At 37.2% G+C, this 13,409-nt stretch overlaps 1 protein-coding gene across 1 annotated transcript in view; it reads right to left on the reverse strand.

The window, feature by feature from the left end:
• Positions 1-13,409, reverse strand: part of LOC134384400 (procollagen galactosyltransferase 1-A-like) — a 154,148-nt gene that overhangs the window by 94,339 nt on the left and 46,400 nt on the right. The window contains 3 exon segments of the mRNA XM_063105924.1: positions 2,050-2,184; positions 4,644-4,761; positions 9,068-9,178. Coding sequence (XP_062961994.1) covers positions 2,050-2,184; positions 4,644-4,761; positions 9,068-9,178 — 364 coding nt within the window.

The raw sequence follows: 13,409 nt of genomic DNA on the forward strand, positions 1-13,409 counted from the left end.
ACTTAAGAACAATATTCTCAGAATGAGAAGCTTGGAAAATTCATGATGATGATGGATCATTGAATATCCTGGAGGTGGGAGTGGGAGAGAAGGAAACAGAGAAAGAGAGAGAGAGAGAGAAAGAGAATTAATATGCCTCCTGCAGAGAGACAGAGGCAATGAATGGGTCTCTTTTTCCACATAACTTAAATCTCATTGCTAATAATTCCTGTTCATTGGTCAGACAACATCAAGGTCATTTTGTTTTGGAGGTGTTTATGGGCTCTGGAAAACAGGGCCTGCCTTGAGCTTATGAAGTTATTGGCCATTTCTGTTCCTGCCCTAGTTGAAACCTGACTAGAATGGGGGAAAGCCAAAAAAAAAAAAAAAGAGGGAGGAATATTAGAATTGCCCCTAAGTTGCTCAGAATTTAGTTTTATTGTGCAAAACAAGTGAGCACATTTCTCCTATTTGCTTTTAATGATTAAAGCAAGTAAGGAGATAACAGAAACTTGGAGACTATGGTCAGTCACTAGGATAACCCATCCTCGTTACTGGAGTCAAAGCATAATTCATTAAAAGAAACCCTTGAGTGATTCTGCCTCGTGGAACACTACAGACTATTCACTGAGAGTAAATGAATTTAAACTAACCTCATATAACGTTTTCTCCCAAGGAACTGAATGGCCTTTATAAATATGAACCTATTGCCTCCCTCAAAGTGATAACAAAAGAGGACTGCTTCATCCAGTGTTTACTGGAACTGCTGATTATTAAATTTACAGGAATTCTGCAAACCAGTTGAAATATTGGTAGCTTAAAATCTGTAAAAACAAAAATCATGTTTAATCCCTACTATAACAACATCTCAGATAACAGCTTTTCATATTTTTAATAACTATATCATCAAGTAGTTATACTGCATTTTACATAACCTTTCCCTTAGCTTAAACAACATGTAAGTTGTTTGCGTGGTGGGAGAATTTACACGATAACAATTGGTAAATGCTGTGAATCAGCCCCCAGAGACAGCCAGTTATAAAACATTTATCAGAATACTACCGGCCTCATTCCTCAACCAAAACCAAACCAAATATAAAAGAGAGACTCAAAATTGAGCCCTCTGGCCATGAGAACAAATATATCACTTAATATATCATTTTTCTCTTAACCCATCTTTATCCTACATGAATGCATATTATATTGATTGGTTTAATTTACCTCTCTAATTCATTAAAAAATAAAAATATAACCAGCCATAAGCATTCACTGCAACAGGCCTCTAGATTTTGAAGATTTTATTATGCAATAGAGAAATGAGGAAAATTCAAAATTTGTTTTTAACTTGAATTTTGTAACTATAAGCTGCCATGATAGTTTTAATTATTATAACTCTTTACAAATAAATTTGGCAACATATCAAAGAATCATCAAAACATTTATACTCTTTGACTCAGTCATTCCACTTCTAAGAAACTACCCTAAGGAAATAATCTTAAATACAGAAAAGGTTATATTAATCATAATGGTCATTATAATAGTAAAAAATTGCAAGCCACTCAAACATTGTTCAAACTAAAAGAAAGGCTGAGTAAACTGCAGTATAGCCACTTGATGATAATGTAATTATTAAAAACATGCAAGCTTCTACCTGTAGTGCTGTTATAGTGCTGGGGATAATTTTTTTTCCTTTTTTTTTTTTTTTCCTTTTTTCCATTTCTAAGTTTTTCTATAGTGTTCTTACGTTAATTTTCTAATGACAAAGAAAACTCATGTAATTTCTTTTTAATTCCCTGAATCGGGGATTGGGGGAGAATACAAAACATTGATTAATTTGAAGCTCTAAGGCTAAGCTCTTTAGAATATATTCTTCATAATTAATACAGAAGAACCCATTGGGTTGTGGCATTGAACCTGGATTTATGGCCTTTTCTGAAAATGTTTGCTCTAGTAACACAACGACATGCATGTTTCAAGGGAGTAAATGAGAAAAAGATGAATGGGGCCACTATCTACACAGTGTTACCTTTTAAAAACCCATAGCCTTAATTCATTAGCCAAAAGACTTGCCTGAGGTGTGATTCCGCACCAGAAATTAGAATACAATCCCCGAGACTCCAGCATGGGGGCCACAATGGTTTTGTTTTCTGCAATCATTAGAATGAGGGTCTGTGGATTAGTCAGGAAATTGTCGACATCTATGAACTAGGAAAGGAAAAAGATAATATCAGGTGAAAACGTACTTTTCAGTAATGGGTTCAAGAAATCCCAACACTTCTGAAGGATTTGCAGAAGCTTGCTCATGAGATATGGAACCAGCTATCTCTATCTTCTTTATTGAAACCCAATTCAGCTGGATAGTTTTAATTCAGTCAAAATATATCTAGTCTAATTTCCACATGTTCAACTTTGCACAAGGCACCAAGCAATGGATTGGTATTGCCGGACTGGACACAAACTCAGCCAGGGCCCAACCTATGCCTTGGCTGTAGTTTAAGTACAGGATGTTAATGGCTCTCAAGTCCTTAAAGATTCATTCAAAAATACTTATTGAGTGCCCACTCTAGGTACAGATGGGCAGACCTATTTAGGTTTTATACAGTAGTGCCAGAATGTCCCCAAACAGGTCCATCAATGCTATTTTAATGTTACAAGTAGAATTTTAATTTAAAGTGCATTATATCAACCCACGGTAACCAGTGAAGCTATTTCCCATTTTAGCAGAAGTCCACATTAATAATGATTTATTTGTAGAGACAGTGCAACAACAAATTCTAGCATATAAAAGAATGGGGAATTGGTCAACAGACACAAAGAATGATTGTGTATTGTAATGATGAATAAGCTAACTATACTGATCTAACCACCACACATTGAACACAATTATTGAAAATCAATGTTGTACCCCACATGTATGAATAATAAAAAAAGAAAAGAACAAAAAAAGCACAGTGAACTGTAGACTTAAAAATGGCTGAAATGATAGATTTTAGTTATGTTTTACTACAATGAAAATAAATAAATTATCAGAAGCATTCATTCTTATGAACCCCAAAATTTTGTGGTCCAGCATTAGTACACTTCAATGACGTTGAAACAGCTATGCAATGTTAAACACTGTCAGTACAATTTCAAAACTCCTATGAAATTATTTGTGTTGAAAGTGTGTCTGATACATTTTGCAGCAAGATAACATGGAAAATGGAAGGCAGCCTTGGTAAATGAGTCTATCTCCTGTATCTAAGAATAAATGGAACTACTTTGAGGAAAAGCATTGGTTGAAGTTATGTTTATAACAACATCATTAGCCATAGCATGAAAAAAATTTCTCAAACCATTTGAATTCCCAAAATAAATTTTTGAGAGCATCAGGGTAATCAATCTTTTCATCTTGATTCCTCTAGGAAATAAATTAAATTTGGACTATGTCAGTAGCCATAAATGCCAGCTATTCAGCAGTATATGTTACGACATAGTAGTTATGTTATTCTATGTCTCCCCAATTATCTCTTGCACTTTATTGTCTGTAGTATATGACTCAGTGAGTACTGTTGGATCGTTTTTTTTCTTGTTTCCCCTGCGAAGGAAGCAGCAGCTTCAAAGACAAAATTTTAACACATAAAAATGTATTTCCAAAAATATACAGCCTTGTACATAAGTCAAAAAAAAAAAAAAAAAGAAAGTGTGTGATAAATTATTGAGCTGATTTTTGCTGTGCTTGAGGGGCTGGGACAGACACAGGTTAAATGTATTCCTTTATGAACCAGAGTCTATCGACAGGGAGCAGATGTCCATAAATGTAGTGAAACAATATTAGCTATGTTTTATTGGTGTTATTTCTAATTTCATACTGGAAAACATTTGCCAAAAAAATTTGGGGGGCCACAGATGAAGAACTTAGTTCCCATGAACTTATGGAGAAGAAAGTCTGTCAATTTTCAAAAGGGAAAAGAAGACTGCAGAGCTCCTTGTTAGGAAGCTGTCTGCCTTTCCAACTGTGACTGCTTCATCTAGGACAAGAACAAAATATAACATCGATTCCTAATCATCAAGTCCAGCATTTACTGGACCACTCTGGAAGTTCTAAGGGAAGTGATGGAACCTCTTTATGGGAGAAATTCCCCATGAGACCCAGCATAATTGGGAGCAACCAGGAGGCCAAGCAAGAGATGTCACTCCTTAAATCACTCGGGAGCAAAAGGGAAGGGAGGTTCAGAGCTGTTCAACTGAATCTCTTTAACGCACTTGGTAGAGTGCTGTGCTGGGAGCGCGGCAACTGAATCTCTTTTTATATAATTATTTCTCATATCCCCAAAATTCTTCCAAAAAGTGATTAAGACAATTTATATTGCTTTACCAACAGGATTCCTCATGAACTAAAACGTTTCAGAGTTTCTTATGCCTGTGATATGACAGAGACCAAATAATTCAGGATCATCTTGGCTCACTCTCTAGAAATGCATGTCAGAAGCAGGTCTGTGATGAAATCCAGGCATCCTCACATCAAATTACTAAAATTTCCCTTTTAGTCTGTATTAAAAACTGGAGGAGGTTGTGCCTAAGTACAAGGTTGTTTTGATTGTTCCCATGGCCCTGGTTTTTGGACAACGGATTTGGACACATTCTAGATAACAGCTGTCAAGAAATGAAACATCTGTTTTTACCAGGATGTAGTCTGACCATCTTTCCCTCGCAGTTCAAAGGGCTGCCTGTCGTAATTTCATCACATGGGCAAACCGGGAGCTTGGCCAATGCTTTGGTCCAATTTCATCAGGATGAGACCTAAAAGAATAATAACAATAATAATAGCTTTTAATTATTGAGTGCCTACAAGTACCAGGCTCTGTCCTAGATGTCTCTGTGTACTAACTCATTTAATCCTCGGTCAACCCAAGGAAGTAGATACTATTATGGTTATCAACATCCCATATTGCAGATAAGGAATCTGGAGCAGTGAGAGATTAGGTAACTTGCTGCTCACTATATACATAAGAATCTTTACAGGAAATATTTTAATGGGTTCTAACAAGATCCCTATGAGGTAAGTACAACTGTTCTCCCCCTTTTACAGATGAGGATATTGGTGTGGAGCAGTTAAGCCTTTCACCCTGTGTTATACAGTCAAGATTTGAATTCAGGAAGTTTACCCTGAAAGCTCATGTCCCTAGACACTTTTTTATACATCCCGCCATCAGATAAATTTGGAAAGGTCATATGTAAAAATACAACTCTCCCAGGAAGAACAAAGATTTGATTTACTCGGTAGAATCTCAGTAAGTAATTCCATACAGCTTAACCCATTGACCTATCTCAGTTAAAGCGAGGCCATGGGGCAGATACATAACGTCACTGGTATCTATAGCAACATCCACAACACAGCCAGGCCCGGACCCCTGCATGCCCACAAAGGCAAGTGGGTCGGTCCATCCTCTAGAACCCTTCTGAAAGCTCCCAGCTGGTATGGTCACTCACTGGTGCTGTCACAGTAGCCCCAAACTGGCCACCCCTTGAAGTTCTCGTAACTGCATTGGCAATGTACTTATTTTAGTGAATGAAAAATCACAAAAACAATGAGACTTTAACTATACAAATAAGGTTGATAAAACTATGTACAGTACAGGAATTCTCTGGAATGCCTTCTCCAATTATTGCTTCAACAAAAATCAGTGGAATTTCTGTTGAATATACTGCCAAAAAAGAGAGAAAGGCCTTCCTTATTATTTTTCACACCGACCTTGGCATATAATATATTTAGTCAAAACCTGGGTACAGAGAATGTTACCAGGATGCAAGGCACGAAATCTTTCTGTGCCATTTAAATTGGGCTGAATTCCATTATAAGGAACTCCCAAGGGGTGTTTAAAATCTTTTACAGTGTTCAAACTTCATTGTTAAATTTTTCTTGTATAAAGACCACATGCTTGCATGGTTACATTAAGAGAGAGAGACTAGAGGAATAGAAATGTGTTCTGGCATGTCATTTATGATTATTATAATACAAATTTGGCTTTCAATAAATTACTTATCTTGGGCAGAAATTCTGGCAACTCATTCATGGTAGTTCTGTAATTTCTTAATGTGGAGTTATAGGAGTCTTGGAAACATTTACAATAGTAAGCGTTAAATACATTACATTTATACTTGTTCTTATTCACTCATTTGTTCATCCAACAAGTATTAATTTAGTGCCTGCCAATAATACAGCACTGGGGGGAAATATAAAGTGTTTGTATACTCTAGCCCCTACCAGAGAACCTGCCATTTATTTAGAAATATGCATAAATTGCACAGTTGACTAATAATGTTACTTAAGCATATTGTTGTATCAAAAAGAATGATGTAAAAAATAAGCGCTACAATTGTTGAGAGGAAGGTAGACCTTTATACCTGGAACGAAGAGGAATAGCTTTCTGTAGTGGGTATGATTTGGGAAAAGAGCTGGTTACAAAGAAGAAAAGGGCCTTCCAGGAACTGCATGGGCAACAGTTCGAGGGTTGAAAATATAAGGACATTCTGGATGAAGCAGATTTTCTTTTGGGAAGAAGCAGAAAATATGGATGCTCAGTTAATGGAATCTTTTAAATAAAAGTGTCAGGTATTTGAACTTTGGTCTGTAGGTACTGGAGAGCCATTGGAGTCCTTTTAATAGAGGAATGAAACTATTTCATTTGTATTTTAGGTACATTGATTTCACAGTATGGTATGTAGGATGACTTGGAAATAGAGCCAACTAAGAAGTTGCTATGGTTGAGTTTCTGGTCAAGATGGTGGAATAGATGGTCCCCAGAATCACTCTGTCCAACAAATCAACCAATTTACAATGAAATAAAGGTAACATCAGCCAAACTAGTGCCACTGCAGCTCAGGGGAAGAGGAGGAGAGACCTATGGAGTTCATGAAGGTGGGAGAAACCATGAAGAGAGAAAGAAAAAGCTGCTCCGAGAGTTTGGGCCGCAGCTGTTTTAATGCTGGAGCTGCTGAGTGCATGGAGCAAGAGGCAGCAGAAGCTGCAGCTGTGTCCTTCAGATGGAGTTACTTGGAGGTGGAAGGGGAGAAGAGGGCCTTGGTGGCCCCCAGGACAGCAAGATCACTAATAGGGTTCCTGTGGACCCCTCTCTGAGTGAAGAGTCAGAACAGCTAAAAAAGGGGAGCCATTCAGAGGCTGGTGAGTCAACACAAGGGACCAGCACAGGGCCCATCCCATGCAAAGAGTTTGGGGTGTGGGCAGCAGGGAAGACGGGCCCACTGGAAGAACACTGGGACACAGCAAGGACAGCCAATCCGCCCCCTAATCAGCACAGGACCACTCAGAGGAGACTGGTCGGGAATGCAGAATTGCATGGGGTGCAGTTTGATGAGAAAACTCGGGCCCAGATCAGAGTTTCTATACATCCCAGGTGCACCAAGTCTCTGGAGAGCCTGAAGTACCTGTAAGGTCACCCATAAAACCCTGAGCTGCACAAAAAGCCTTCCCTAGGGAAACAGCAGCAAAGCAACAATTTAACTCAACCGCACAGCTCAAGTACTGGTTCCCACAGGAAGTTTCCCCATTTTAGAAGTAAGCAAAGGACTTAAAAATTAGTTACAGCCCAGGCACACCATTAGTGCTTTGAGGCCCACCAGGGAACATGAGGCATGGAGCCAAGGACAGAACCCCTGCCCACAGCCACTCACAACACCAGCACCTTGGGGCCTGCCCAGGGGCCCAAGGCATGCAGCTGGGGACCGGAACCCCTGCCCCAAACCAGGCACACCTTGCCAGTGCCTCAGGGCCTGCCCAGGGACCTGAGGCATGGAGAAGGGGACTGGACCCCCCACCCACTACCAGGCACACTGCACCAGCACCACAGGGCCCGCCCAGGGACCTAAGGCATGGAGAAGAGGGCTGGACCCCCCCACTCCCACAACCAAGCACACCACATCAGCACCTTGGGGCCCACCTGGGGACTGGAGCCAGGGACCAGGCTCTCCTCCCACAAACAGACACACCACGCCAGTGCCTGGGGACCCACCTGGGGACCTGGGGTGTGGAGCCAGGGACCAGACACTCCCCACAACCAGGCACACTGCCAGCACCAAGGAGCATGCGAAAAACATCACCTCCATGTGGGTGGCCCACCACAGCCACCACAATAACCATGGCTGCCATGAAAGCAGCTAGATGCCACACCCACCATGCAGATGGTCCGCCAGCCACTGGAGTGCATTGACACAAGGAGAGTCACCAGTGGAGATAAAGAAAAGAAGAGGATGTCTCTTTCCACAAAGCCCATTCCAGAGTGACAGAAGCAGCATCTGCTCTGTGATAATATTGGGGGACCTGATCACACCTCTCAGCATTGGACAGATCATCTAGGCAACAGATCAACACAGTAACCACTACTCTTTCAGAAGGAGAGAAGAAATCTAGGGTAATTAGAGGGGGGAGGGGGGAGTGAGAGGGGGAGGGGGAGATTTTGGACAAGGGGCATAAGGAATAACTACGATGTGTAACAATATATATGCTAGTAATATTTATTTGATCAACATATCTCAATGTTGAACCCCAAAAATATGTATAATCAATTTTGATTCAATAAAAAAATTTTTTTAAAGAAAGAAGTTGCTATGGTTACAATTGGAAATAACCTACATATCCATCAGTAGAGGACTGATTAAATAATTATGATATAGCCATACAATGTATACTTTCCAGTTAAAAAAACAAAGCTCCTTAACTATTTTTATATAATAATGACCAAGACATGATAAATAAAAGAAGCAAGGTTTGCAAACTTTTCACTATGATCCCTCAAGTATAAAAGGTTTATACTCAAAATAAGAATAAATAATAACATTTACATATATACTGCTGTGGTAATTTATTTATGAACTAACAAAAAACTGAACTTGGCTGGCAGCCAGGGAGGAAGGAACTATGAAGATCTGTGAAAGGAAAACGTGGCAGGTGTTGGTAACGCACTTAAGTACAGAGATGAAAGACAATGAAACGTCATGTGTCTGCAAGACTGCAAGCCTGAAGGGCTGCAGAAGTGGTTAAGAAGGAAGGGTAAATAAGGAGTTTACAAAATTCACTCTTGTTACTCACTCTGGTTCATCCATAGGCCTCCACTCCACATAGTGATAGAGTCTCTGTACATTTTTTAACCACTCCCTGAGTATTTCAGTCATATTATCCACATTGTGATCAGTGGCTGCCCTGCATGAGAGAAAACGCAGTATACTTTAGTTATGTCATCCAAAGAAAGGGGGGGAAATCCAAAGGACCCCATTCTAACTGAAAGGAGAATGATCAGTTCTGGCAAAAAATTGTATGCGTGGCAATAATGTCTTCACGGTCCAAGCTAGACAATGAATTTCTGAAGTGAGAGATGCTGCTTAAAATCATCTTTATATCATGAGTTGCATAAACAGGGTTTAGCCAATTGTAGAATTCATAACGATTGTATTAATAAACATATGAAAACACAAAAACAGTATAAGCAAGAAATGAATTAACCTAGAGTCAGTTAATGAGTCTTTTTGAAAATTTTCCCATTTGTTTTACTTTTTAGTTATCTAAGATGTAAATTCTGCTAACATTTACCTTCAATTTAAGCAGCAATTCAGTTTCATGTTCGTTTCAAGTCAATTTTTAGGTCACAACAAAATATCTAGTCAGTGCTGATTTAATCATATATATAAGAGGGTGAAACCACAATAATAATTCCCAATATAAAACTTGAAATCTAAGGTATCTTCACCTACCTATTTTGGGTTTATACAAAATACATTATCTTCAGAAGCCTTCAAATATCGTATGTAAAACTTGTTTCTATTCTACACTGAAAGCTTAAAAAATGATTCCACTTCTAACAGGGCTTAACTCACTTATTAAAATATTTTCAAATTTTATCACAAAGCAAAACCCAACTCCATGCTGTATATGAGATACATGTGCAAATCAAAGTTATCCAGAACACCTAAAACTGAAGAGATAAACCAATGAAGTTAAAAAAAAAAAAAAGGAAAGAAAACAGGGGTTATAATGCTGACATCAAATAAGGTAGAATTCAGGCCCCAAAATATTAAAAATTACAAAGAAGGAGACTTTATAGTACTAAAAGATGCAATTCACATCAAAGATAGAGTAGGTATAAATATCTATGCACCTTCATATAGTACAGGGGTTGGCAAACTTGTTCTTTAAGAGGTAGATAGTAAATATTTTAAGCTTGAGGCCATACACTCTCTGTGGCAACTACTTAATGCTGCCATTGTAGTAATAAAGCAGCCATAAACAATATGTAAATGGATGAGCATTGCTGTGTTTCAATAAAACTTTATTTACAGAAACAGGCAGCTGGTCTTCAGGCTGTAGTTTGCTGATCCCTGATACAGTAGAAAGTATAGAAACTTCAAAGAAAAACAGAAACATCATAAGTAATGATAACGTGCAACTTCCAGTTGAAGATAGCATGAGTGAGGAAAAAAGTAAATACACAGAATATCTGTACAACACAATAATAGAGACTATAAGTTCTTCTTACGTTTATGGGGAACATTTACTAACATTGACCAACAACTACATCACAAAGAAATCCTCCATAAAATTGAAATAATATAAACAACATTTTCTGATCACAATGCTAAACTAGAATTAATAATAAAAAACAAAAAATTCCATTAAAAATTCTCTTAGAGGGCCGAGCCCGTGGCACACTCGGGAGAGTGCGGCGCTGGGAGCACGGCGACGCTCCCGCTGCGGGTTCGGATCCTATATGGGAATGGCCGGTGCACTCACTGGTCACGAAAAAAAAAGACAAAAAAAAGAAAAAAAAATTCTCTTAGAAATACAAACCAATTTTAGAACTTCTAAAAATTAATAGTAAAAACACTGCCTATCAGAATTTTGGGATATAATTAAAGCAGTGATCAGAAAAAACATTATAGTTTCAATGTTCAAATTGATAAAAATAAATGAGTTAAATTCCTACTCAAAAAGCTAGAAAAAGAGTAGCAAAGCAGGAAATTCATAGTACAGATAAAGGCAGAAAGTGATGAGGTATAAAACAGAAAAAGAGTGAACTATAAACAATCTGAAATACTACTTCTTTGAGAAAAACCAACAAAAGACAAGCACTAGTTAAGACACCTACTCAAGACAACACAAACATAAGAAATGAGAAATGACAAGTGGGGAGGAATATGGTTGATTTGAAAGAAAAATTTTTTTAAACATAAGCAACTGCTCAATGAAAAATATGAGGGTACTTCAAAAAAGTTCATGAAAAAATAGAATTGAAAGAAAATATGAGTATTTCCATGAACTTTTTGAAGTATCCTCATGTATTTGAAAAGTGGATAAAAGGGAAGATTTCCTAGAAAAACTGTGGATGTTTTTCTGCACATTAGCAATTTTGCACATTAGCAAAATTGACTCCAGTAGAGATATAAAACTTAAATGAATAATGTTCACGGAAGAAATAAAAAAAACACTAGGCCCAGATGGTTTCACAGAGGAATTCTACCAACTCTTGCACTCGATATTTCCAAAGTTACATAGCTTGTTCTCTAGAGTGTAGAAAGAAAGTGAAAGTTCTAAGTTATTTTAATAATGAAAACATAATATTCATATTTAAACTTAAAGAGTAATGCACACAAGCATACACACACACAACTACAGACCAATATCTTTTAATGAATATGCTGCAAAAACTTTAAAGTATTTGCAAATGGAATCCAACATCCTATCAAGAAAATATTATAGCATAACCTAAGATTGTTCAATATAAAGGTAATTCATAAACATAACTCACTTATTAACAGACCTGAAGAAAAATCATATGATTATCTCTGCAAATTTGTAAAAGGACTTTAAAAAAAATTAACACCTATTCCTGATTTTTCAAAACCACACAGAATAAAACTAAAACAGATATTAAAACATACTATAAAGCCACTACAATTAAAACTATGGGGTAATGACACAGGGATAGATGGGAGACCAGTGGAACAGAATAGAAAGTACAGAAATTAGTATATGATAAAGGTGGCACCTCAACTCATTGGGGTGAAGAGACTTTCAGAAAAGATGTTGAGACAACTGGATAGCTAGTTGGAAAAAAGATAAAATTGGATGCATACCTCACACCACACACAGCAATAATTCCAAGAAGATAAGAAGTCGACATGAAAAACTAAAATAAAAACATACAAGCAGTTACAGAAAACAGGACTAAATTTCTTTATAATCTGGGTAGTTAAAAGGATTTCTAACTATGATTCAAAATCCAGATGCAATAAAAGAAAAGATTCATAAATATGACTACTTAAAAATTTAACTATCAGTTTGTAAGGCAGAAAAAAACACTGTAAACAAAGGCACAAAACAAACTGAGAGAAAATATTTGCAGACTATACAAGGCTAATTTCCCTAATTAGTAAAGTATTCTTAGAAAAAGAGAAAAATAGCTAAAAATTTGATAGAAAAGTGAGCAAAAGACAAGAGCAAACAATTTACAAGAAAAAGATAAAAATAGCTCATATCAAAAGATGCTCAAATTCAGCTGTGATAAAAGAGAAGCAAATTAAAACTACATTGAGGTACGGTTTCTTACCTATCAGATTGACAAAAATTCTAAAGCTAGACTGTACCCTCTCTTGGAAAGGATTCCTGAAAATGGGCACTGTCATACATTGCTGGTGGAGTGCCAAATGGAATAATCCTACGAAAGGTAAACTGACATAAACCTAACATAATGACATCTGCATTTTTCTTTTGACCCAAAATTCCACTTCCAGAAATTTACCCTGAATGTCAGTCTCCACGTAACTTTTTAAAAATGCACGGCGTTATTCAGTGTGGTATTAATTGTAATAGCAAAATATTGGAAACAACCTAAATGCTCATCCATGAAAGACCAGTTAAATAAACGTCACTGATTGGGCTACACAGCTGTAAAAAACAATAAGAACAATCTCTGTGAGCTAATATGGAGTGATTTCCAGGATAAGTGAATAAATGAGTTGCAAGAAATATATCCGATGCTACCTTTAAAAAAAAGGGGGGGGACTACATTTTCCAAAAAAAAATACAGAAAGGTTAAACAAGAAACTAATGAAATTGGTAACCAACAGTAAGCATGTGAGAATGGGATGGAAGATACAGGGAAGAGGGTGAGACTATTCTGAGTATCTCATTTATATAGTTTTGACTTTTGAAAAACGTACTATTATTTTACATGTGCAAAAACTAAAATTAAGCAAAAAATTATAGGGAAAAAATTCTAATGTCAAATACAAACAGAAACAAATGAAACTTATTACAATTGAAATTGATAACATAACCCCGTGGAAAAAAAAGAATGAACCCAAGTAACTTTTGAACGTAGGACACTGATTATACTTGTACATACTCAGTGGGATACTTTTTAAGGACAAAAATAACT

The sequence above is a fragment of the Cynocephalus volans genome, chromosome 8 (genome assembly GCF_027409185.1).
Source record: "Cynocephalus volans isolate mCynVol1 chromosome 8, mCynVol1.pri, whole genome shotgun sequence".
Classification (NCBI taxonomy): domain Eukaryota; kingdom Metazoa; phylum Chordata; class Mammalia; order Dermoptera; family Cynocephalidae; genus Cynocephalus; species Cynocephalus volans.